General features: G+C 34.5%; 1 protein-coding gene across 1 annotated transcript in view; it reads left to right on the top strand.

Annotated features, from left to right (window-relative positions):
* LOC144442817 (26S proteasome non-ATPase regulatory subunit 1-like) overlaps window positions 1-27,765 on the top strand; it is a 134,858-nt gene that overhangs the window by 81,181 nt on the left and 25,912 nt on the right. The window contains exons 18-19 of the mRNA XM_078132189.1: window positions 21,122-21,236; window positions 22,124-22,240. Of these exons, the coding sequence (XP_077988315.1) occupies window positions 21,122-21,236; window positions 22,124-22,240 (232 nt within the window). The remainder of the gene's footprint in view (window positions 1-21,121; window positions 21,237-22,123; window positions 22,241-27,765) is intronic.

The raw sequence follows: 27,765 nt of genomic DNA, 5'->3' as shown, positions 1-27,765 counted from the left end.
GATAATATGCATTCACAAAATTGCACAATATATCTGCAGGGGTCTTGTGTATTGTACATATCTTGTACTGATAATATGCATTCACAAAATTGCACAATATATCTACAGAGGTCTTATAGATTGTACATATCTTGAACTGATAATATGCATTCACAAAATTGCACAATATATCTGCAGAGGTCTTATATATTGTACATATCTTGTACTGATAATATGCATTCACAAAATTGCACAATATATCTACAGAGGTCTTATAGATTGTACATATCTTGTACTGATAATATGCATTCACAAAATTGCACAATATATCTGCAGGGGTCTTGTATATTGTACATATCTTGTACTGATAATATGCATTCACAAAATTGCACAATATATCTGCAGGGGTCTTGTATATTGTACATAACTTGTACTGATAATATGCATTCACAAAATTGCACAATATGTCTGCAGGGGTCTTGTGTATTGTAAATATCTTGAACTGATAATAAGCATTCACAAAATTGCACAATATATCTACAGAGGTCTTATATATTGTACATATCTTGTACTGATAATATGCATTCACAAAATTGCACAATATGTCTGCAGAGGTCTTATAGATTGTACATATCTTGTACTGATAATATGCATTCACAAAATTGCACAATATATCTACAGAGGTCTTATATATTGTACATATCTTGTACTGATAATATGCATTCACAAAATTGCACAATATGTCTGCAGAGGTCTTATAGATTGTACATATCTTGTACTGATAATATGCATTCATAAAATTGCACAATATGTCTGCAGGGGTCTTGTGTATTGTAAATATCTTGAACTGATGATATTCATCATTCTTTAACACAGCCTTATAAATCTGATTGGTGTTTATTCGGTTCATTATTCACATAGTTTATGTTTTTACGTAAATACATCATTTACGATTAAATGATGCACTAACTTCTTGTTGCATGTGACGGTATGATAACACCACAAGGGCTCTCATGTATTCAAAGTAAATTATTCCATATTCATTATTTGAAGCCATAGATAATGACAGTTTGATGGGTTTAGACTGAATATGTACTAATAGTACTATATATTTGTATGATGGGTGTCTTGAGAATTACATCATTTGTAAAGATTTGCAGCAGTAAACGTCATACAGCTTGCCATTGACGTCAATCATAATGAGATGTGGGATTTTGTTCAAGCTAAGGTGCTCCATCTTGCATCTATTAAAGCAAGCTGGCATGATTAATTTCTTGTAACTATAAGGTTCAAAGAATTTAGAAAGCTTCATTCAATGTGATATGATTGTCTGAAGTGATTGGATATGACAGTATTACAGGCTAGGTTGATGTATATTGTCTACTTACATTGATGTAGGAAAATGCACTAATTATACATATTTAATGATTTAATTAGCATAATTTATGCATTGTGTACATGTACTGGTATTTGTAGGATAGCTTTAATTCCATATTCAATGAGTTAATTAGCATAATATTCATATATGTGCCCAGATTTTTGTGGGATGCATGAGTTAATTAACATAAAATGCAAGTACATAGATTAGTATTAAGGTAGGACAGGTTTTAATTGCATGTTTTATTAATTAATCATTATGCATACTAAACTTATATTTATGTACAATACACTTTTATTACATATTTAATGAGTTAATTTGCATATTAACAAAGCTATAAGAATGTAGGCATTGCTTTATTTCTACATGTCATATAAGCTACAGTAACTGTCATAATCATTACTTGATACAATTGGTTTGATACCAATTTGTGTTTATATCCTTTTAGAGGCATTTTTCAGCCATTCAGCACATGGCTTCCTTTTAAGAGTTGGGTCAATGCCCAGTCGATAAATCCTTACGAGAATGTCTCAAATGCAGCTTTCAAAGAATGATCCATAATTTGCATATTTGTAGACAGCATACCAGTATGTGTATGTTTATATATTGTGTTCTTCAAGGATAGTACCTACTTTGGTACTTTGGATTGAAAACATACAGCTGTAAAGTCTACCATTGATAGACATACAATACACTTGTATGAACATGGTAATATACAATACACAAGCGTGGACTTGGTGATATACAATACACAAGTGTGGATGTGGTGACAAACAATACACAAGTGTGGACGTGGTGATATACAATACACAAGTGTGGATGTGGTGACAAACAATACACAAGTGTGGACGTGGTGATATACAATACACAAGTGTGGACTTGATGACATACAATACACAAGTGTGGACGTGGTGATATACAATACACAAGTGTGGACTTGATGACATACAATACACAAAATTGAACTTGGTGACATGCCTGTACAATACACAAGTGTGGACGTGATGATATACAATACACAAGTGTGGACGTGGTGACATACAATACACAAGTGTGGACGTGGTGATATACAATACACAAGTGTGGACATGGTGATATACAATACACAAGTGTGGACTTGATGACATACAATACACAAGTGTGGACTTGGTGATATACAATACACAAGTGTGGACGTGGTGATATACAATACACAAGTGTGGACTTGATGACATACAATACACAAGTGTGGACGTGGTGATATACAATACACAAGTGTGGACTTGATGACATACAATACACAAAATTGAACTTGGTGACAGAGTACAAGTATAACAATCATGTATAATGGTAAAAGGATTTCTTATTGAAAAGAAGAAAAGGAATCTATATTTTCAATTTAGCCAGAAAAGTGATAGCTTTTAAGAGAAGACGATATTTGTATAGATTGAAAAACAATATTTAATACCGAGAGATATTAATATTTACTACCCTAGAGATGATATTAATTTATTACATCTTTCTAGCAATTGATGGCAATAAATTAGTTTGGGTTTTTTTTTTGACTGATAATGCATACCAATAATATTATATATAAAACATATCCTGTTCGGCAAACTATAATATTAAATTTCCTATTTCAAATGCCTTGTGGACATGATGGCCAACATGTTTGATTACTGTATCTTTGATAGCCTTATCGGAAATAGAAATGTAAATATGGCCAAAAGCAAAATAAGAAACTGTAAAATCAAAATATTGCATGTAGTTTTTGTTAAATTGCTTTTGATATAGGAAGTGTGTTCTATACTTTGCATTCCATTTAATAGTCACTTATATGATTACATATACTTGTATATTTGGTTTATTATCCTGTGAAGTGTAAATCCTTTTTTTTGACCAGTCCACTACTAGTCTTTCTATAATGGTGTCTAGTTCAAATCTACTTTGTGAACAATATGGTTGCACCATTTACAATATAACTTTAAGTCAAAGAATGTGATATTATCAAATAATGACAAAGCCTTTATGTTAGCCTTTAAGAATTTTGACTTAATGAAGACAAATATTGGGAGATAATATAATTATACATGCACAAAGTTTCTTTATGAAAAAGTTAGTGTGTGTTAGCCAATCTTTCCCTAAATGTAACTGAGCGTGTGTTAGCCAATCCTTAGCCAACCTTCCCCTAATGTAACTGAGCGTGTGTTAGCCAATCTTTACCCAACCTTCCCCCAGTGTAACTGAGCATCATGTGTTAGCCAATCTTTACTCAACCTTCCCCCAGTGTAACTGAGCATCATGTGTTAGCCAATCTTTACTCAACCTTCCCCCAGTGTAACTGAGCGTGTGTTAGCCAATCTTTACTCAACCTTCCCCCAGTGTAACTGAGCGTGTGTTAGCCAATCTTTACTCAACCTTCCCCCAGTGTAACTGAGCGTGTGTTAGCCAATCTTTACTCAACCTTCCCCCAGTGTAACTGAGCATGTGTTAGCCAATCTTTACCCAACCTTCCCCTAATGTAACATGTGTTGGCCAACCTTCTCCTAATGTAACCACTTTTTGTGTTTTGTGCACCTCTCCTCCATACCCACTAGTATATAACCTCTTCATATTGACTCCCATCCTCTGCAGTACATTTGTATGCCTATGAGCCAATCACTTGAACAATGGCCAAGAATTTAATGCTAATTGTAGGCATACTCCATTCACTTATTTCAAACGTGATCATCGTAAACCATTGCCAATGATACGGAAGACTCGTTTAGTCCAACAATCTGATTTTGATGAGATTGTCTAATGAAGTAAATTGTTATCCTGTACAATAGTGACTGCATATGCTTCTCAACAGTTTACTGTGATAGGTTTTTATAATGAAGTAATTAAAGCTTTAGAATTAGAATTATTTTACAATAACTTATTAAGTAGGACCCTTGGGGAATAGGAAATTAAAAACATGAATATAAATAAATGAACTTTCATGTTACATTAAGCACTTAATGTGCTGGGCAAGACTTCTGCAATGAAGCAGTCAAGTCCATGAATGTAAGCTGGGACCAAATTAAAGTAATGGAAAACTGTGACTCTATTACCTGTGATGGTGAAAAGATAAGCTAGTCATAGTTAATAAATGTGTCAGATACCCCAAATATGGAAATCTCATTAAGTGAGCACACAATCCAATCTGTGCTCCTGCCTCTTTCACTATATGCACCAATATATTATCAAATTGATGTCTACGTACTACCTGACGCCATCTCAACAAATGGGTAATGGTATTAAAACTGAATGCTTCACCAACTGCCAAGTCTCAACAAATGACACTACAGTTTAGGATTGAATAGTCCAAACAGATGTAGAAAGCATCAGATATGAAATAGGACTAAAATGGTGAGGAATGTTTTGAGATATTCAATGCCAGTAGTTGCCATAGAGAAAAGAGTAATGGTAAAATGATACAATAGAAAGGGTCTGAACAGAGTAAGGAATAGATAGAGATATAGTAGAGAAACTGAATAGATTTGAATAGTTAATGATGCAATAGAGAGGGTCAGAATAGAATGAGGAATAGAGATGCAAGTTAGAATGTTTGAATGTGAAGTACCTGGAAGTGATGAGACTAGTTATTGATTGATGTTACTTGTACAATGTGATCTGCCTCAGGGGATATTTTCATTAATGACAGCTTTAGCCAAGGACTTCCTACAAGGACTTCTTAGCCATCCTGTCTATTCACTGCTTTCATTCCTATAAACAAACTAATGATGATGGGAGGCTGTCTTCTCTCTCTCGTTTCAACTTATATCACATACCAGGGAGTGCTATCAATAAACTGCAAGCTTGATCAGTTTTAATATTACTGTTTGTTTATGGTTCCCTGGTTAGCAACAGTAATCTTTACTGCCCCTAACTTTTTACAGTCTCAAATGTATGACTAGCTTTGATTGTATGAAAAGGATAGGTATACTTCTAGCTGATAGTCTTAAAACCTACAGTGTGTATTAGTGTCAAGTATTCAATTGAACCCTTTTATGACTCACACGCATACATTAAAAAAAAGTCAATTTGTGTTTATCAATATAACTTTGAAGTGAAAATGTTGACATTGATGTATTCAGAAAGATTATTTGTGAAATCAATCTAAGAGAAAGAAGGTGCCAAAATAGGAGTCAAAACAAGAATTGTGATCATGGTAAATTAGATATTATCATGGTAAATAGTTACTTATGTGTGTGTTAACTTACTTGTAATTTTCCACAGTGTTGGACAATAAACCATTACTTTTACACCCTAGTATGATTTCCAGCCTGGACATTTTAGTGTTAACAGATTTGTTCCACGATATCTCCACTACATTTCATCCATCCAACTCATGAACAGAGTACAGTTTCTGTCCACTTCCAAGACAAATCTAGTTAGTTGTGGTGATAGCTGCAAGGTTATACCCTATCTGGTTTAACACAACTTTCATTAAATTTTCTAATTCAAAGTTGTGTGTTAATGACACATACAATTTGAATATTGCCTATTATGGAGTGTGACATTGTATCACATTTCAATTCTTTGTATAACATTGTAACCATTGTTATTACTACAAGAGTAACACTGCATGTCCAAATTGCTACTATCACAGTAATACATGTATATGTATATCTGTTCCATTATTAGCATCAGTCTAAGTATATGTACATGTATTAGTAACTTAGTATGAGAGATATATTGAATGTATGACTAGTTGTGCACCAAAGCAGGTAGTATTGAAGGTGTACTAAACACACTACAATAAAAAGAAGTATATGAACACATGTGTACAAAAGATCTTTAAAAGTCACAAGCATAGCATATACATTGATTTATGGTTCTTAATTTACATAATGTCGTCTTGCTTGAAATACTTAAGTAAACTTGGTATCTTGACACCACTGTGTCTGTCTGTCTGTCTGTCTGTCTGTTTGTGTGTGTGTGTTTGTGTTTGTTTGTGTATTTGTTTGTTTGTTTGTTTGTTTGTGCATATCTGTGTCTGTGTTTGTATTTGTGTATGTACATTGTATATGCATAACTTAAAACCCAAAACACTGGGTTGATTACCTGTATAATATTAGATGGGAATGTTACTGTTAGTATCTAGTTGGGCCAGGGGGCATGAGGCAACAATTCTGGTGAAATCCGGAAATGATAATGATATACAGGTAATAAAGGCCCAAGTTAGCTATGAGTCACATTTACTTACTTACTTCTTTATTTATAGTATATTTTAATAAACTCATTAAACACATCTACACATATTTGTTATTTTGGGTATGAGGCCAGAAATGATTATATGTACGTACTTGTACACTTTCTGGTCTTTTAAGAAATGAAACATTTTTAATAATCGCAGAAAAGGTTTATAAAATATGGAAGACTCCGGAAAAGAAAGTATACGGAGAGACATGGTGCAAAATCGACTTTAGTGCACTCACGACAGCTGACACACTGCTTGCCGTGCTTAAGCTCAAACGCATCCCTTGCTTAAACTAGTAATACAGAGGGGTGGGACACGGCATCGAATAAACCAATCAGGACGCTTCAAATTGAACATGTGACCCATGAATTTTCTCTTGATACCACCTGCTGCCCTCTTGTGTTGAGGTATATATTTCGCATGCAGGAGTACATTGTGGAGTTTGCGGGATATTACAACAGATTGCCTAAACGACATATTATATGAACTGAAGCTCCAAAACGTTGTGTCTTTTGCGAGGGAAATAAACAAAAATACAATTGATAATATCTTGCTTTAATCAATATTTGGTGCGAAGAGTTGCGATAGGCTCGAACACACAGTCGATTCCGGTCTATATTCTTTTCATAAAATTACGTAAAAACATTCATTAAACAGTAGTCATAATATCTGTGTTTCTTCAAAATATACACTTTGAATGAAGGAGAAACGTAAGAGCATCATTTGACTGATTAAACAAATACTCATTTACCAAGTTATCAGTTCAGTTGTGCTAAAAACTGGGAGACAAATATTAAATTTGATGATATTTACTAAGGGAAAGGCTAGATTAAGAATTGAAAGATTGGATGTTACAGTATTGATATGCAAATCAGCTCTACAGAGATGTAATTTTTAGTAAGTACAAAACGCAAGGTATAGTATAATGTTGGTCAGATTTGTCTGGAAATTAGTGACAGGATGTTTCTAAGGATATCTACATAATGTATTCTTCTAACATGACCGGATGATCCATCCATTTATACACTCTTGTACAATACATATACAGTTATATTTAATACAAACAGTAAGAGGTAAACATTATTGATCTAGAGGAAGTTTTTAACTGCTATAGTATGGATAGACTAACTCTATTCTAAGACTACTACATTGTATGGATAGACTAACTCTATTCTAAGACTACTTCATTGTATGGATAGACTAACTCTATTCTCAGACTACTACATTGTATGGATAGACTAACTCTATTCTAAGACTACTACATTGTATGGATAGACTAACTCTATTCTAAGACTACTACATTGTATGGATAGACTAACTCTATTCTAAGACTACTACATTGTATGGATAGACTAACTCTATTCTAAGACTACTACATTGTATGGATAGACTAACTCTATTCTAAGACTACTACATTATATGGATAGACTAACTCTATTCTAAGACTACTACATTGTATGGATAGACTAACTCTATTCTAAGACTACTACATTGTATGGATGGACTAACTCTATTCTAAGACTACTACATTGTATGGATAGACTAACTATATTCTAAGACTACTACATTGTATGGATAGACTAACTCTATTCTAAGACTACTACATTGTATGGATAGACTAACTATATTCTAAGACTACTACATTGTATGGATAGACTAACTCTATTCTAAGACTACTACATTGTATGGTTGGACTAACTCTATTCTCAGACTACTACATTGTATGGATGGACTAACTCTATTCTAAGACTACTACATTGTATGGATAGACTAACTATATTCTAAGACTACTACATTGTATGGATAGACTAACTATATTCTAAGACTACTTCATTGTATGGATGGACTAACTCTATTCTAAGACTACTACATTGTATGGATAGACTAACTCTATGCTAAGACTACTACATTGTATGGATGGACTAACTCTATTCTAAGACTACTACATTGTATGGATAGACTAACTATATTCTAAGACTACTTCATTGTATGGATGGACTAACTCTATTCTAAGACTGTACATTCATTCATTATAGAGGTGAAAGAAAAAAGAGTAAAGTAACCTGATTGGCCCAAAATAAAGATATGAATACATGACAAGAGTGAACTCAATTTAGGTGAATATAATGGAGATAATAGAGTAGTGACATCTATATGAGAAATACTTAACCCGACATATATCCCACTGAGACTTGAATTGCCACTTGCAACACAAAACACTATGCAATTATAGAATCTATAGGTAGCATAATATACTACAGATTGTGGGCAAACAGAGTTAAAAACAGGGAAAAATATATATTTTAATGAGTAATACACTAAATAGAACAGACTCTCTAACTGTTTACTGTCTTCCTGTGTTATAGGTTGTATATACATTACTTTGTAGACTGTTTAGCTTTCTTATGCCTTTATTGCTGCAATGTGCTTTCATCTCTCTCTCTCTCTCTCTCTCTCTCTCTCTCTCTCTCTCTCTCTCTCTCTCTCTCTCTCTCTCTCTCTCTCTCTCTCTCTCTCTCTCTCTCTCTCTCTCTCTCTCTCTCTCTCTCTCTCTCTCTCTCTCTCTCTCTCTCTCTCTCTCTCTCTCTCTCCCTTCCCCCCCTTACCTTGCCCCTTACCCCAATCTGTTAAATCACCCAACTCAATATTCAGCCATGCCTAGGAATGACTCAATATATTAAGTACTTCTAAATTGACAGACTTGTAAGCTGTCCCTTTGGGACATGTAGAGTACATATGTAGGGCATAGGCCTAAAGGTAGGCTTTACAAAACATCTTCTTGTCATTATGTAGTTGGCAACACCAAAATTGTATAAGATTGGTAGGTCATTGTGTGTAAGATTGGTAGGTCATTGTGTATAAGATTGGTAGGTCATTGTGTGTACCAGTAGTTTCCATACAATCATACTTTATTAGAAATATCTGACATTGGATCAATTTTCTGATCTCACCCTAATCAAGCTGACTGTGATCTGATTAAATTCTAACTTCTGCTAATCAGCATTGCAAAAAAACTTTATGATCCAACATTATCTATAATGCCACATTATCCCAAATGTTGTATTGTCAGTTGTCAAAGGAATGGTAAATAGAAATCGACACAAGTGGTACAATGTCTCCCATTCTATTTCCTTCTTTGTAGTATAGTATTAGTCCTATTGAAAACACATATCAGGAGACATTCTAACTTTTGACATTTTGCTGTAAAATTACTTCAAAAGCTGTTTTAGAGCTGTTTTCAATCAACATGATATTATAACTAAAGGCCTTGTATGTAAGGAGATTTGACATGTCTATGACCTGTAACCTATATGAAATTTATACTTTGTTTCTGTAACACTATATTTTGGTGTGATAGATAATTAGACTTTTTATATTAATTATCCTGATGACTGCAGCTCCACTATGCTCTATCTCAAACAAACAAACAAAGGAATGAACAAATGAGTAAATGAGTTAGTTAGCAAGCGAGTGAGTGAAGTCTTAAACTGTCTTGGATAAAAGAAAAGTTATCCATAGCATAATATATATTACACATGTTCAGTATAAAACTGCGATAGCTGCAACTGGAATATTTTTATGAAATTTTTTTTAGATACAACAACTTACTCATAATATTGTAAACTCTGAACAGTATTAAATCACATGTTGATGAACTTATTTTTTATAGCTGCATACATGATATGATGCAATAAATCAATTCAAATTGATTTCTGGGTCAGCGCCCTCAATGGCGATCACAATTTTCAACCTGTTACAGCTCTACTTATGGATAATATCGACAACTGGTTAACATGTACAATGTCTAATTCTTGGTATTTTAACAATTGTCAGTGAATATATTGTCGGTTGACTGATTGCAAAAATGATATTATATGACTCAAACCAAACTTTCACACAAGATATCAACTTGTCACTACACAATGTCTTTCTATAAGTATTGTCCAATTTTTGTGAATATATATTTGGTTATTTGAAGAAAATGTCCCAGTTGCAGCCAGTGAAGGGTTAAGTTCAAGTCCATAAAACACTGATTTGTGTGCAGTAATAATAACATTTCAGTTGACTGTCAATCCATCAACACAAATACCAAGTAGACAGCCACTGAGTCAGGCAATTGATAACACTCCATGCACAATCCTTAGGCAGTCAGCTTTCTCTAGAGACCCATTTCGTTTCCTTATTCAACATGGAAACAGAATGATTGAGTTGGAACAGAATATTATGCTAAGTTATATTATACCTCTGTATTGGATTGCTAGTTTTACCAATGTAGCAGTCTGAGTCATGCTTGACATCAATATATATGTAGGTTTCTTTTAGTTTCTGTTTAGGTTTTGTTTCATATTACTACAAGATTACTCATAATAATTGTGTTGATATCAAAACTACAAAGCAATCCTGTCAGTACAAGTTACTCCATATTGACATTTGACCATGGAGATAGAGGTCAAAGTCAGAGAAAAGTTTTTCTCTGAAAACAGAGGACGTCATGCTATTAAACACAGAAGATAATTAACTACTGTACGACACAGTGTGTATGATACATAGTGTACGATACATATAGTGTACTATACAGTGTGTACGATACACAGTGTACGGTACACAGTGTACAGTACAGTGTATGATACATATAGTGTGTGATACAGTGTATGCTCCAGTGTACGATACACATAGTGTACTATACAGTGTGTTAAGATACATAGTGTACAATACATAGTGTACGATACAGTGTATGATACATAGTGTACAATACATATAGTGTACTATACAGTGTATGATACATAGTGTACCATACATAGTGTACTATACAGTGTATGATACATAGTGTAAGATACATAGTGTACTATACAGTGTATGATACATAGTGTAAGATACATAGTGTACTAGTATACAGTGTATGATACATAGTGTACGATACATAGTGTACTATACAATGTATGATACATAGTGTAAGATACATAGTGTACTATACAGTGTATGATACATAGTGTAAGATACATAGTGTACGATACAGTGTATGATACATAGTGTAAGATACATAGTGTACTATACAGTGTACGATACATAGTGTACTATACAGTGTATGATACACAGTGTAAGATACATATAGTGTACGATACATAGTGTATGATACATAGTGTATGATACATAGTGTATGATACATAGTGTACAATACAGTGGGTACGATACAGTGTATGATACACAGTGTAAGATACATATAGTGTACGATACATAGTGTGTGATACACTTTGTATGATACACAGTGTACAATACATCGTGTACGATACAGTGTATAGTACATAGTGTACGATACATAGTGTATGATACATAGTGTACAATACATAGTGTATGATACATAGTGTACAATACATAGTGTACGATACATAGTGTATGATACATAGTGTACGATACATATAGTGTACAATACAGTGGGTACGATACATATGACATGTTAGAATAGTTAGGTTAATTCAAACATTCTTGCAGACACTGTATAAAAAGATGAAACAAATAGATGGTTTGATAAATATCAATTAGATCTGTACTAGACTAGGAAGTGACTAGATTGACAGATGAAATTATGTATAAATAGATCTGTACTAGACTAGGAAGTGACTAGATTGACAGATGAAATCATGTATAAATAGATCTGTACTAGACTAGGAAGTGACTAGATTGACAGATGAAATCATGTATAAATAGATCTGTACTAGACTAGGAAGTGACTAGATTGACAGATGAAATCATGTATAAATAGATCTGTACTAGACTAGGAAGTGACTAGATTGACAGATGAAATCATGTATGAATAGATCTGTACTAGACTAGGAAGTGACTAGATTGACAGATGACATGAAATCATGTATAATTAGATCTGTACTAGACTAGGAAGTGACTAGATTGACAGATGACATGAAATCATGTATAAATAGATCTGTACTAGACTAGGAAGTGACTAGATTGACAGATGACATGAAATCATGTATTAAAATAATGACATTTGTAGCTTTGAACAGTTGAGAGGTAATGCAGCCTATCAAAATATTTTAACTTTGGTGTAAATATTTTAGAAATCTAATAAGTTTAGAAAATTAATACGTTAGGCAACTATTTTAGAAAATTACTAAGTTTGGCAACTAGTTTAGAAAATTACTAAGTTTGGCAACTAGTTTAGTAAATTACTAAGTTTGGCAACTAGTTTAGAAAATTACTAAGTTTGGCAACTATTTTAGAAAATTACTAAGTTAGGCAACTGGTTTAGAAAATTTCTGAATTTGGCAACTAGTTTAGAAAATTACTAAGTTTGGCAACTAGTTTAGAAAATTAATACGTTAGGCAACTGGTTTAGAAAATTACTAAGTTAGGCAACTATTTTAGAAAATTACTAAGTTAGGCAACTATTTTAGAAAATTACTAAGTTAGGCAACTATTTTAGAAAATTACTAAGTTTGGCAACTATTTTAGAAAATTACTAAGTTAGGCAACTGGTTTAGAAAATTTCTGAATTTGGCAACTAGTTTAGAAAATTACTAAGTTTGGCAACTAGTTTAGAAAATTACTAAGTTTGGCAACTAGTTTAGAAAATTACTAAGTTTGGCAACTAGTTTAGAAAATTACTAAGTTTGGCAACTATTTTAGAAAATTACTAAGTTTGGCAACTATTTTAGAAAATTACTAAGTTTGGCAACTATTTTAGAAAATTACTAAGTTTGGCATCTAGTTTAGAAAATTACTAAGTTTGGCAACTAGTTTAGAAAATTACTAAGTTTGGCAACTAGTTTAGAAAATTACTAAGTTTGGCAACTGGTTTAGAAAATTACTAAGTTTGGCAACTAGTTTAGAAAATTACTAAGTTTGGCAACTAGTTTAGAAAATTACTAAGTTTGGCAACTATTTTAGAAAATTACTAAGTTTGGCAAGTAGTTTAGAAAATTACTAAGTTTGGCAACTAGTTTAGAAAATTACTAAGTTTGGCAACTAGTTTAGAAAATTACTAAGTTTGGCAACTTGTTTAGAAAATTACTAAGTTTGGCAACTAGTTTAGAAAATTACTAAGTTTGGCAACTAGTTTAGAAAATTACTAAGTTTGGCAACTAGTTTAGAAAATTACTAAGTTTGGCAACTAGTTTAGAAAATTACTAAGTTTGGCAACTGGTTTAGAAAATTAATAACTTAGGCAACTGGTTTAGAAAATTAACAAGTTAGGCAACTGGTTTAGAAAATTAACAAGTTAGGCAACTGGTTTAGAAAATTAACAAGTTAGGCAACTGGTTTAGAAAATTAACAAGTTAGGCAACTGGTTTAGAAAATTAACAAGTTAGGCAACTGGTTTAGAAAATTAACAAGTTAGGCAACTGGTTTAGAAAATTAACAAGTTAGGCAACTGGTTTAGAAAATTAACAAGTTAGGCAACTGGTTTAGAAAATTAACAAGTTAGGCAACTGGTTTAGAAAATTAATAACTTAGGCAACTGGTTTAGAAAATTAATAACTTAGGCAACTGGTTTAGAAAATTAACAAGTTAGGCAACTGGTTTAGAAAATTAACAAGTTAGGCAACTGGTTTAGAAAATTAACAAGTTAGGCAACTGGTTTAGAAAATTGATAACTTAGGCAACTGTTTTAGAAAATTAATAACTTAGGCAACTGGTTTAGAAAATTAATAACTTAGGCAACTGGTTTTGTTTAGAAAATTAACAAGTTAGGCAACTGGTTTAGAAAATTAATAACTTAGGCAACTGTTGTCAATGTATGTAAATTTATAGTAATCCTTTGCATTGGTTGTTGTGTGCACTGAATTCCTGATTTATCACTAGTTATTGACTAGTATTGGATAGATTATCACTAGTTATTGTGACTAGTATTGGATAGATTATCACAGATTATCACTAGTTATTGTGACTAGTATTGGATAGATTATCACAGATTATCACTAGTTATTGTGACTAGTATTGGATAGATTATCACAGATTATCACTAGTTATTGTGACTAGTATTGGATAGATTATCACAGATTATCACTAGTTATTGTGACTAGTATTGGATAGATTATCACAGATTATCACTAGTTATTGTGACTAGTATTGGATAGATTATCACAGATTATCACTAGTTATTGTGACTAGTATTGGATAGATTATCACAGATTATCACTAGTTATTGTGACTAGTATTGGATAGATTATCACAGATTATCACTAGTTATTGTGACTAGTATTGGACAGATTATCACTAGTTATTGTGACTAGTATTGGACAGATTATCACTAGTTATTGTGACTAGTATTGGACAGATTATCACTAGTTATTGTGACTAGTATTGGACAGATTATCACTAGTTATTTTGACTAGTATTGGACAGATTATCACTAGTTATTTTGACTAGTATTGGACAGATTATCACTAGTTATTTTGACTAGTATTGGACAGATTATCACTAGTTATTAGTCCCCGCTGGACAAAGTCTTATGGATTGGGTTCCGTCTGACCCATTTCTGGCGATGCCTAGACCGATTTTTTTCAAACTTGGTACAGGAGCAACATACTATGGCATACATATGCATGTCAATTTGTTTCCTGATACGATCCAATATGGCCACCAAGCAGCCATTAACTCAGACCTGCTTGAACAGATCTCATTCAAAGTTGGTATTAGGACAGTGTTCTATGACATACATGTGCATATTCATTGTTGTCGTGATACAATCCAATATGGCTGCCTGACAGCCATTTTGTTTGCGAATTTTCCATGTCCAAAGCCATAACTCAGACATGCTTGAACAGATCTCATTCAAAGTTGGTATTAGGACAGTGTTGTATGACATACATGTGCATATTCATTGTTGTCGTGATATAATCCAATATGGCTGCCTGACAGCCATTTTGTTTGCGAATTTTCCATGTCCAAAGCCATAAGAGTAGGCATGTCCCATGTCCAACAAGGACCCACAACATGAGTAGGCATGTTCCATGCCCAACGAGCAGACACAACATTTGTAAGTCTGTTTGATTTAGGTTCACAAGTGTTGTTGCGTGATCAGAGTAGTGATATCAAAAACAACCATATGAGGCCAAACAACATTAACCAGATTTGAAAAATGACAACATAAACTGCCAGTTCCTTAAAACCTAATTATAGCGGGGCTATGTCATTCTCACTGACTTGTTGTGACTAGTATTGGACAGATTATCATTAGTTATTGTGACTAGTATTGGACAGATTATCACTAGTTATTGTGACTAGTATTGGACAGATTATCACTTGTTATTGTGACTAGTATTGGACAGATTATCATTAGTTATTGTGACTAGTATTGGTCAGATTATCATTAGTTATTGTGACTAGTATTGGACAGATTATCACTAGCTATTGTGACTAGTATTGGATAGATTATCATTAGTTATTGTGACTAGTATTGGACAGATTATCATTAGTTATTGTGACTAGTATTGGATAGATTATCACTAGTTATTGTGACTAGTATTGAACAGATTATCACAGATTATCACTAGTTATTGTGACTAGTATTGGATAGATTATCACAGATTATCACTAGTTATTGTGACTAGTATTGGATAGATTATCACTAGCTATTGTGACTAGTATTGGACAGATTATCACTAGTTATTGTGACTAGTATTGGACAGATTATCACTAGTTATTGTGACTAGTATTGGATAGATTATCACTAGTTATTGTGACTAGTATTGGACAGACTATCATTAGTTATTGTGACTAGTATTGGACAGATTATCACTAGTTATTGTGACTAGTATTGGACAGATTATCACTAGTTATTGTGACTAGTATTGGACAGATTATCACTAGCTATTGTGACTAGTATTGGACAGATTATCATTAGTTATTGTGACTAGTATTGGACAGATTATCATTAGTTATTGTGACTAGTATTGGACAGATTATCACTAGTTATTGTGACTAGTATTGGACAGATTATCATTAGTTATTGTGACTAGTATTGGACAGATTATCACTAGTTATTGTGACTAGTATTGGACAGATTATCATTAGTTATTGTGACTAGTATTGGACAGATTATCACTAGTTATTGTGACTAGTATTGGACAGATTATCATTAGTTATTGTGACTAGTATTGGACAGATTATCGCTAGTTATTGTGACTAGTATTGGACAGATTATCATTAGTTATTGTGACTAGTATTGGACAGATTATCACTAGTTATTGTGACTAGTATTGGACAGATTATCATTAGTTATTGTGACTAGTATTGGACAGATTATCACTAGCTATTGTGACTAGTATTGGACAGATTATCATTAGTTATTGTGACTAGTATTGGACAGATTATCATTAGTTATTGTGACTAGTATTGGACAGATTATCACTAGTTATTGTGACTAGTATTGGAAAGATTATCATTAGTTATTGTGACTAGTATTGGACAGATTATCACTAGTTATTGTGACTAGTATTGGACAGATTATCACTAGTTATTGTGACTAGTATTGGACAGATTATCACTAGTTATTGTGACTAGTATTGGACAGATTATCACTAGTTATTGTGACTAGTATTGGACAGATTATCACTAGCTATTGTGACTAGTATTGGACAGATTATCACTAGCTATTGTGACTAGTATTGGACAGATTTTTCCATTAAAATAGTGAGTAAATAGAGTAAGTATGGACACAGGACTAATCCTCAGTCTATCCTTTATATAAAAACAAACCTTTCTGTTGTCTGGTTTTACTGTCTAAAATAACTACAACTGATAGCCAGATTGCTAGACAGATAGAAACCAATCAAGCTATCATTTTTTGTGGTGATAACTTGTGAAGACAAATCCACATTAATTTAAAATATAGCCACTTGTCCCAGCAGTCCACATAATTGGTTTAAAGTGATATATGCTGGTATTTTTTGGAGCTACACATATGACAAATCTCTCAAGATATTGAAGTATACATTGATTGATTATTCATAATAATCCTAATTTAATAATAACACTTGAGTAGTGGCCTGAAATGTTAATATTAAGTTTATTACAAGCTGTGATCTCACAAATGTGCATTAAGAAATCAAGCTGTGATATCAAAACTGTGTAACGTCACTGAAGAAAACTGATCTCTCTCCTAAACATTCTAGACCTATGTACTAAATCTCGTTAAATTCCATTTCAATAATAAATAAAGTAACACTAAATCTGGATTGTACTAACACATATATCAAGTAAAACTCTAGTAACAGCGATAAGAAACTGAGAGAAACTCTATTTATTCATTTACACAGGTGCATAAAATTCTATTCTTTGCCAATTTTACCAAGTAAACTTACTACTAGAGAAAAGCCATGTTTAACTGTAACTTTACACTTAGAACTCATCAGAAGTTGATGATGTGTATATTACATTCTGTAGTTGTATTTGTTAATACTAATAAATAATAGCAGAAATGTACTCCTGCTTTCTCAATGTTTAATAGACACTTGGTAGAAGAGATGAGAAATGCCTCTACTAGTACTGATAATGTTCTCTGTAACATATTATGTGGATAGGTTTTGAAATATCTATGTATAATACTGGATTAAAAATACAAAGATTTTCAATTTTATCTCCTCAAAATGCTTCACTGAAAACACATATTGGAAAAATATGCATCAGAGTATTACTCCCTAGTGAGAAGAGTTCATTTGACTTGCAAAAGATTTCAAGACTTGGGTCTATATTGGAGTCAAACATGTCATATCTTACTGTTTCTTATCATCAACAAAGTTATAGAAGTAAACTGACTAGGGTGATATTGGTTGTAGTTTTCAATGTAAAGAGTATTTAAAGAACCCACTTACAAATTTATGAAGTGATTGCTGGCAATATCCGTGGTATGAAATGTAGGGCTGAGAATAGAGAAATACACAGATGCAGATATCGGAGGTACTACCTTGTCAACTGCTGCAGTGTGTAATAATGAGAACTAATCAATTTACATGACAATAGAATGGAAGAAAACATTTTAATGGGGTGTGTCAAGGCTAGAATATGTGTGTGTTCCAACTAGTTACAAGTCATAACATACCTCATGGCTTTAGCTGGGATAGTATGTCTTCTTGATTGATGGTAAACATCATTTCTTTGGCCAAATACTATTTGTGTTCCATATTACATACAAAGTTTTCAGATTTGCTAGGAAATTATTGGTCTGATATTTCTGATGTCTGCCTGTATCTGTGAGAACACTCAAAATATCAAATCCCTACACATATCATTTTGAAATGAATATTTGACAAACTTTTATAAGCAGTTTAATATTTCCATATCTGAATTATTCACTCTGTTAATTTATAAATAGACAAATGGAAGAATCCAGATATTCAATGTCAAGTATAATTGTAGTCTTTTATTAATTACTCTATGTGTACAGTATAATCTACTAATTGTAGTAACATGTATAATAGATGCAGTATCTACTTATCATTAGCATCAGATATCACATCATATAATAGATAGCATTGATTCTGACCAGATTTTTGTCTATTTTTTATTCAAACCCTGAGAGAATCACACTGTCTGGTATATAATTAACATGATAAATGGTCTGACAAAACACTAGCAATGAATGCTGTTCTCTTTGTAATGAAAACCAAATCAGGCAGAAAGGGGAAAATTATCTTCATCCTTGGAACATTAGAACCAAGGAGGAAATAACAAACAGTTCAATGATCCTTTGCTATCATCTAGATCTTAGAGAAGTGGAGATTTTGTTTTACTTTGGATCTAGACTAATATCACAGACATGATTTTTAGCACAACTGAACTGATAAGGTTCAGTAGTGCTAATACTTTAGGCATGGTGTGTATGTGTGTGTGTGTGTGTGTGTGTGTGTGTGTGTGTGTGTGTGTGTGTTTGTGTGGACGACTTACACTAAAAAAATGTGACACCGATTGCCTTGGTATTTGATTGGGACATTACTTTTGGTGTCTAGTTGGGATGTTGTTCAAAGCAAAATGATCGCGTCACAGGTATGTGATTTGGGTAAAAAAAATGTCATTTTTGGTTATAAAAAAAACTTTAACTCAAAAACTACTGGTCAGATTGGTGTGAAATCGGTGGGAACATTCTTAGGGGTGTGTGTAAATTAAGATTTGTTCATAACATGATGATTCCATCGTTAATATGCAAATTAGGGCTAGAAATGTGCCTTTTTGGTCAAATATCTTTAATTCCAAAACTACTGAGCAGATTGAAATATAATCTAGGGGTGCATAGATGAAGCATATAATGATGTCATCAGTAATATGCAAATTATGGTAGGTGTAAAAATGTGAATTTTGGTCAAAAACTTGTATCTCAAAAAGTACTTGGTCAATGAGACTGAAATTTGGTGAGATGTTTTTAGAAGTGTTTTTCTGCAGATTTTCCTCAAAATGTTTTGACACAATTGGTCCTAGCAACCATGACCATGCCCTTAGCAACAACCAAATGTCAGTATATTTTGGTCAAAACATGATCTGGTAGGCGAGTGAGTAAACATTCCAAAAATGTATGCAAATATCCCTAGCAACCATGACCATGTGCATAGCAACAACCAAACACTGGTGTATGTCACAAAGATAACAACAAGGATTCCATAGACAAGTGAACAAACATTCAAAAAGTGTATGCAAATATGCCATTCTAAAAGACTACACCCATGGCAACAGCCAAGTGATCACATATATTGTAAAGATAACAACAAGGATTAATAAACAAGTGAACAAACATTCAAAAAGTGTGTGCAAATATGCCAAGCTACAAAACTACGCCCATAGCAACAGCCAAATGGTCAGGTATATTGCAAAGATAACAACAGGGATTAATAGACAAAAGAATAAACATTCAAATAATGTATGTAAGTGTGCCTAGATTTAGTAGCAAATGTTGATTTACTATTATTTTACTTCATGTAGTTCACTTTTCTACCCTCTGAGTCTCAGCAATTTGATGCTTGAAAAGTCTTGAAATCCTAAACACCATCTTTGTTTTGTAGAGAGTTACACCTTTTAAACTATTTCCTCGTTGTTATGTTTTGATATTTAACATGGAGGTAATAAGCAGTGTGAGTGATTACAACAATAAACACACTGAATGATGTAACCTTGGACTGGACCCTCAGCTCTGACCACCCATACATTGACATAGCTACGTTGTCATATGCTGAATAACTGACTGTGTTTTGATAGACAGGCTTCATTAAACCAAACATTAGTAATAATGATATGCTCAATTAAGCATTTCTATGTGGATACACTGCAGTCAATAATCTAATGCTACTGACTCCTTGTCTTTGTAGGTCTATTACAATGTTCCATTTGTGTTTATAATTGGTGGCTTCATTCCTGAAATATATAGACATGTTTCTAATGAAGTATGCAATCAAAATAAGTCATTGATGAGTTTACAGATAGTCCGTCTATTGAAATAAGTCAGTGACAACATAGCCCTTTAACAACAGCTAGATGCCAGTTTATTTTGCAAAGATAACAAAATATCAAAATGATTTATTTTGACCAAAGTTTTTTGATTTTATCTTTCTTTACAGAACTCCAGAACAATGTCCCAGTGTTGTGTCGTTGTTATCAGAGAGTTACAATCCACATGTCAGATATGGTGCAGCCATGGCATTGGGCATTGCATGTGCTGGTACAGGTAACAAGGTAATACCTTTACCTTTCAATTGTTGTATTATATATTGGATTGTATTATTTTTGTTTTAAAACAATGATGAAATCATGTTGTTACAAGTCCACCAATGTACAATGTGTATTTATCATGCCATTCACCAATGTATACATTTATTGTGTATTTATCATGCCATTCACCAATGTACACGTTTATTGTGTATTTATCATGCCATTCACCAATGTACACATTTACAAATTGTGTAGTTATGCCATTCACCAATGTATACATTTATTGTGTATTTATCATGCCATTCACCAATGTACACATTTACAAATTGTGTAGTTATGCCATTCACCAATGTATACATTTATTGTGTATTTATTATGCCATTCACCAATGTATACATTTATTGTGTATTTATCATGCCATTCACCAATGTACATAACATTTTGTGTATTTATCATGCCATTCACCAATGTACACATTTACAAATTGTGTAGTTATGCCATTCACCAATGTACACATTTATTGTTTATTTATTATGCCATTCACCAATGTACACATTTATTGTTTATTTATTATGCCATTCACCAATGTACATAACATTTTGTGTATTTATTATGCCATTCACCAATGTACACATTTATTGTTTATTTATTATGCCATTCACCAATGTACATAACATTTTGTGTATTTATTATGCCATTCACCAATGTACACATTTATTGTTTATTTATTATGCCATTCACCAATGTACATAACATTTTGTGTATTTATCATGCCATTCACCAATGTACACATTTATTGTGTATTTATTATGCCATTCACCAATGTACATAACATTTTGTGTATTTATTATGCCATTCACCAATGTACATAACATTTTGTGTATTTATTATGCCATTCACACTGATTTCAGGAAGCCATCAATCTACTGGAGCCAATGACTAATGACCCTGTAAACTATGTCAGACAAGGAGCATTCATTGCATCAGCACTCATCATGATCCAACAAAATGAAGTGACTTGTCCTAAGGTCAGTGTAATGTTCGGTTACCAAGATGACATCATTCAATGTATAACATAGACTATTTCTTAGGTTTATTATTACTACTTTAATGTCCAGTTATCAAGATGAAGTGATTTAATGACCATTGGAACTTATAATTCCTACCTACCAACCTATCCATCTACCTACCTTCTTACCTACCTATCTGCCTAAGATGGCACTCTGTAATCCTATCTATGGTGGGACTCTGTAATCCTACCTACAGTGGGAATCTGTAATCCTACCTACAGTAGGACTCTGTAATCCTACCTACAGTAGGACTCTGTAATCCTACCTACAGTGGGACCCTGTAAACCTAGCTATGGTGGGACTCTGTAATCCTACCTACAGTAGGACTCTGTAATCCTACCTACAGTGGGAATCTGTAATCCTACCTACAGTAGGACTCTGTAATCCCACCTACAGTAGGACTCTGTAATCCTACCTATGGTGGGAATCTGTAATCCTACCTACAGTGGGACTCTGTAATCCTGCCTACAGTAGGACTCTGTAATCCTACCTATGGTGGGAATCTGTAATCCTACCTACAGTAGGACTCTGTAATCCTACCTACAGTAGGACTCTGTAATCCTACCTACAGTGGGACTCTGTAATCCTACCTACAGTAGGACTCTGTAATCCTACCTATGGTGGGAATCTGTAATCCTACCTACAGTGGGACTCTGTAATCCTGCCTACAGTGGGACTCTGTAATCCTACTTACAGTAGGACTCTGTAATCCTACCTATGGTGGGACTCTGTAATCCTGCCTACAGTGGGACTCTGTAATCCTACCTACAGTGGGACTCTGTAATCCTACCTACAGTGGGACTCTGTAATCCTACCTACAGTGGGACTCTGTAATCCTACCTACAGTAGGACTCTGTAATCCTACCTATGGTGGGACTCTGTAATCCTACCTACAGTAGGACTCTGTAATCCTACCTACAGTGGGACTCTGTAATCCTACCTACAGTAGGACTCTGTAATCCTATCTATGGTGGGACTCTGTAATCCTACCTACAGTGGGACTCTGTAATCCTACCTACAGTGGGACTCTGTAATCCTACCTACAGTGGGACTCTGTAATCCTACCTACAGTGGGACTCTGTAATCCTACCTACAGTAGGACTCTGTAATCCTACCTACAGTGGGACCCTGTAAACCTAGCTATGGTGGGACTCTGTAATCCTACCTACAGTAGGACTCTGTAATCCTACCTACAGTGGGAATCTGTAATCCTACCTACAGTAGGACTCTGTAATCCCACCTACAGTAGGACTCTGTAATCCTACCTATGGTGGGACTCTGTAATCCTACCTACAGTAGGACTCTGTAATCCTGCCTACAGTAGGACTCTGTAATCCTACCTATGGTGGGAATCCGTAATCCTACCTACAGTAGGACTCTGTAATCCTACCTACAGTAGGACTCTGTAATCCTACCTACAGTGGGACTCTGTAATCCTACCTACAGTAGGACTCTGTAATCCTACCTATGGTGGGAATCTGTAATCCTACCTACAGTGGGACTCTGTAATCCTGCCTACAGTGGGACTCTGTAATCCTACTTACAGTAGGACTCTGTAATCCTACCTATGGTGGGACTCTGTAATCCTGCCTACAGTGGGACTCTGTAATCCTACCTACAGTGGGACTCTGTAATCCTACCTACAGTGGGACTCTGTAATCCTACCTACAGTAGGACTCTGTAATCCTACCTACAGTAGGACTCTGTAATCCTACCTATGGTGGGACTCTGTAATCCTACCTACAGTAGGACTCTGTAATCCTACCTACAGTGGGACTCTGTAATCCTACCTACAGTAGGACTCTGTAATCCTATCTATGGTGGGACTCTGTAATCCTACCTACAGTGGGACTCTGTAATCCTACCTACAGTGGGACTCTGTAATCCTACCTACAGTGGGACTCTGTAATCCTACCTACAGTGGGACTCTGTAATCCTACCTACAGTAGGACTCTGTAATCCTACCTATGGTGGGACTCTGTAATCCTACCTACAGTAGGACTCTGTAATCCTACCTACAGTGGGACTCTGTAATCCTACCTACAGTAGGACTCTGTAATCCTACCTACAGTGGGACTCTGTAATCCTACCTACAGTAGGACTCTGTAATCCTACCTATGGTGGGACTCTGTAATCCTACCTACAGTAGGACTCTGTAATCCTACCTATGGTGGGACTCTGTAATCCTACCTACAGTAGGACTCTGTAATCCTACCTACAGTGGGACTCTGTAATCCTACCTACAGTGGGACTCTGTAATCCTACCTACAGTGGGACTCTGTAATCCTACCTACAGTGGGACTCTGTAATCCTACCTACAGTGGGACTCTGTAATCCTACCTACAGTGGGACTCTGTAATCCTACCTACAGTGGGACTCTGTAATCCTACCTACAGTGGGACTCTGTAATCCTACCTACAGTGGGACTCTGTAATCCTACCTACAGTGGGACTCTGTAATCCTACCTACAGTAGGACTCTGTAATCCTACCTACAGTAGGACTCTGTAATCCTACCTATGGTGGGACTCTGTAACTCTATATATACTTGACTCTGTAATCCTACTTACAATAGAACTCTATAATCCAACCTATGGTGGGGACTCTATCATCCTACCTACAATGGGACTGTGTACTCCTAACTACAGTATGGTGGGACTCTGTATTCCTATCTACAGTATGGTGGGATTCTGTGTTTCAAATTATCATTGGAGTTCATTGTACGAATCCATGGACACTGCCCAAAATATTAATGAAGTTAAGTGTACAAATCCATGGACACTGCCCAAAATATTAATGAAGTTAAGTGTACAAATCCATGGACACTGCCCAAAATATTAATGAAGTTAAGTGTACAAATCCATGGACACTGCCCAAAATATCAATGAAGTTAAGTGTACAAATCCATGGACACTGCCCAAATTATCAATGAAGTTAAGTGTACAATTTACTGAAGTCTTCCATTCCATGTTTCCATGGTTGAACAGAATAAATAAAAACAGTCATTTCTTTTTAATACTTCCTGGCGGTCATGACCATTTGACATCACTCTACATTTTGGTGTATGTTTACTCATGGGAATAATTTCAAATTATTGTAAAATACAACAACTGTTTCAAAACTATCACATTTCATTAATCTAAGACATGACTGTTTTATAAAATCTTTAATGAAGGTTGTATGAGTTAGACAGCGTGTCTTGAGTACATGCTGTCTTTAGTGTAGCATGAATTCCATGGTATTCATTTGTACATGAAAGCATAGATTACAGTCTATACTGTAGAGCGTGCAGTATAGATTACAGTCTATGACTCAAGGCCTGGCTTGACTCAAACAAGTTAACATTGAATACAAGTAAACCAACACCATGTTTCTTGGTTCTTCTCAAAGACTAAAACTAAATCCAGTTTTGTACAGGGACACCTAGTAGAGCAAGTGTTGGATTTCAAATACTTAGGGGTTTGGCTGGATTCAAAATTGAAATTTTCAATGCATATTTCCAAAATTTCAACTTAAATTATCTAAAACTTAGTCTACTCTTGAGAAGCAGATGTACCTTTTGCGATTGGGACTTAGGATTGGAAGATGATGTTCAATACCTTAGTCCTTCCCCATTTGGATTATGCTGTGAATGTATGGTGTAATATGAATAAAAGTATTTGAAGACACTTGAACTCCTCCATAAACGAGCTGGTGGACTGCTCCTTGATGTTCACTGTGATACTAGTACGGGTTGGGTATATGAAAACTTGGGTTAGCCCTTAAATTAGATGGAAGCGCCAACTGGCAACACTCGTCTACAAATCCGTAACAGGTAATGCACCTAGTTACCTCACTGAAATGTTCAATCTTTCCAACCAAATTCATCTTCATAACACAAGTACATATTCAGTTACAACTGAATATGGGAAACAGGCATTTCAATATAGTGGTGCTGTTCTATGAAACAATCTACCCCTATCCAGAAGATCAGCTCCGAACTCATTAGTCCCCGCCAGACCAAGTCCGGGACGGGGACTTATGGATTGGGTTCTGTCCGTCCGTCCGTCCGTCCGTCCATCAGTCCAGAGCCATTTCTTGGAGATGCCTGGACCGATTTTTTTCAAACTTAGTACAGGAGCAACATACAATGGCATACATATGCATGTCAATTTGTTTCATGAAACGATCCAATATGGCTGCCTAGTAACTTTTTATCCTAGTTTGTCCCTTTTTTGTTTATTTTTTCTGTGTACTAATCCCTGAAATGGTGTTTGTATATGAAAGATTAATAAAGATAAATAAATAAATAAAAACAGTATAGATTACGGTCTATACTGTACAACATGACAGTACAGATTGCAGTCAATACTTTAGAATGTGACAGCATAGATTACAGTCTATACTGTAGAACATGACAGTATAGATTACAGTCTATACTGTAGAGCATGACAGTATAGATTACGGTCTATACTGTACAACATGACAGTACAGATTGCAGTCAATACTTTAGAATGTGACAGCATAGATTACAGTCTATACTGTAGAACATGACAGTATAGATTACAGTCTATACTGTAGAATATGATAGCACAGATACCAGTCACTTCTGTAGAACAAAATAGCATAGATTCCAGGCTAGTGTAGAACAAAGTATAAGAAAGTAGGTTGGTTATACCAGAGTCCCATCTTGTAATACTATGTGGGTTGGTTATACCAGAGTCCCATCTTGTAATACAATGTAGGTTGGTTATTCCAGAGTCCCATCTTGTAATACAATGTAGGTTGGTTATTCCAGAGTCCCACCTTGTAATACAATGTAGGTTGGTTATACCAGAGTCCCACCTTGTAATACAATGTAGGTTGGTTATACCAGAGTCCCACCTTGTAATACAAAGTACGATGGTTATACCAGAGTCCCAACTTGTAATACAATGTAGGTTGGTTATACCAGAGTCCCACCTTGTAATACAAAGTAGGTTGGTTATACCAGAGTCCCACCTTGTAATATAAAGTAGGTTGGTTATACCAGAGTCCCACCTTGTAATACAAAGTAGGTTGGTTATACCTGAGTCCCACCTTGTAATACAAAGTAGGTTGGTTATACCAGAGTCCCACCTTGTAATACAAAGTAGGTTGGTTATACCAGAGTCCCACCTTGTAATATAAAGTAGGTTGGTTATACCAGAGTCCCACCTTGTAATACAGTGTAGGTTGGTTGGTTATACCAAAGTCTCACCTTTCTGGGGTGTGGCTAACTAAATCAGTTTGAATGGAAATTAAGACAAGCTGAGGAAATCATCAGTGCCATGAATAACATTCTTACTCTTGGGAGTTCAAAAATCAATAAGTCATAATGAATGAATGAATGAATGAATGTTTTCTTTCTAACTCTGGGGAGTTTATCAAAGTATAGAGTCCAGGAAAATGCAGGCTCGAAATTAACTTTTTTCTTTTGGTAGTCCTAGTGGGATACCAATTTCAGAAATTGGTATCCCAAGGATTG

This window comes from Glandiceps talaboti, chromosome 11 (assembly GCF_964340395.1).
Source record: "Glandiceps talaboti chromosome 11, keGlaTala1.1, whole genome shotgun sequence".
Taxonomy (NCBI): Eukaryota; Metazoa; Hemichordata; class Enteropneusta; family Spengelidae; genus Glandiceps; species Glandiceps talaboti.
This window is presented reverse-complemented; position numbering and strand designations above follow the sequence as displayed.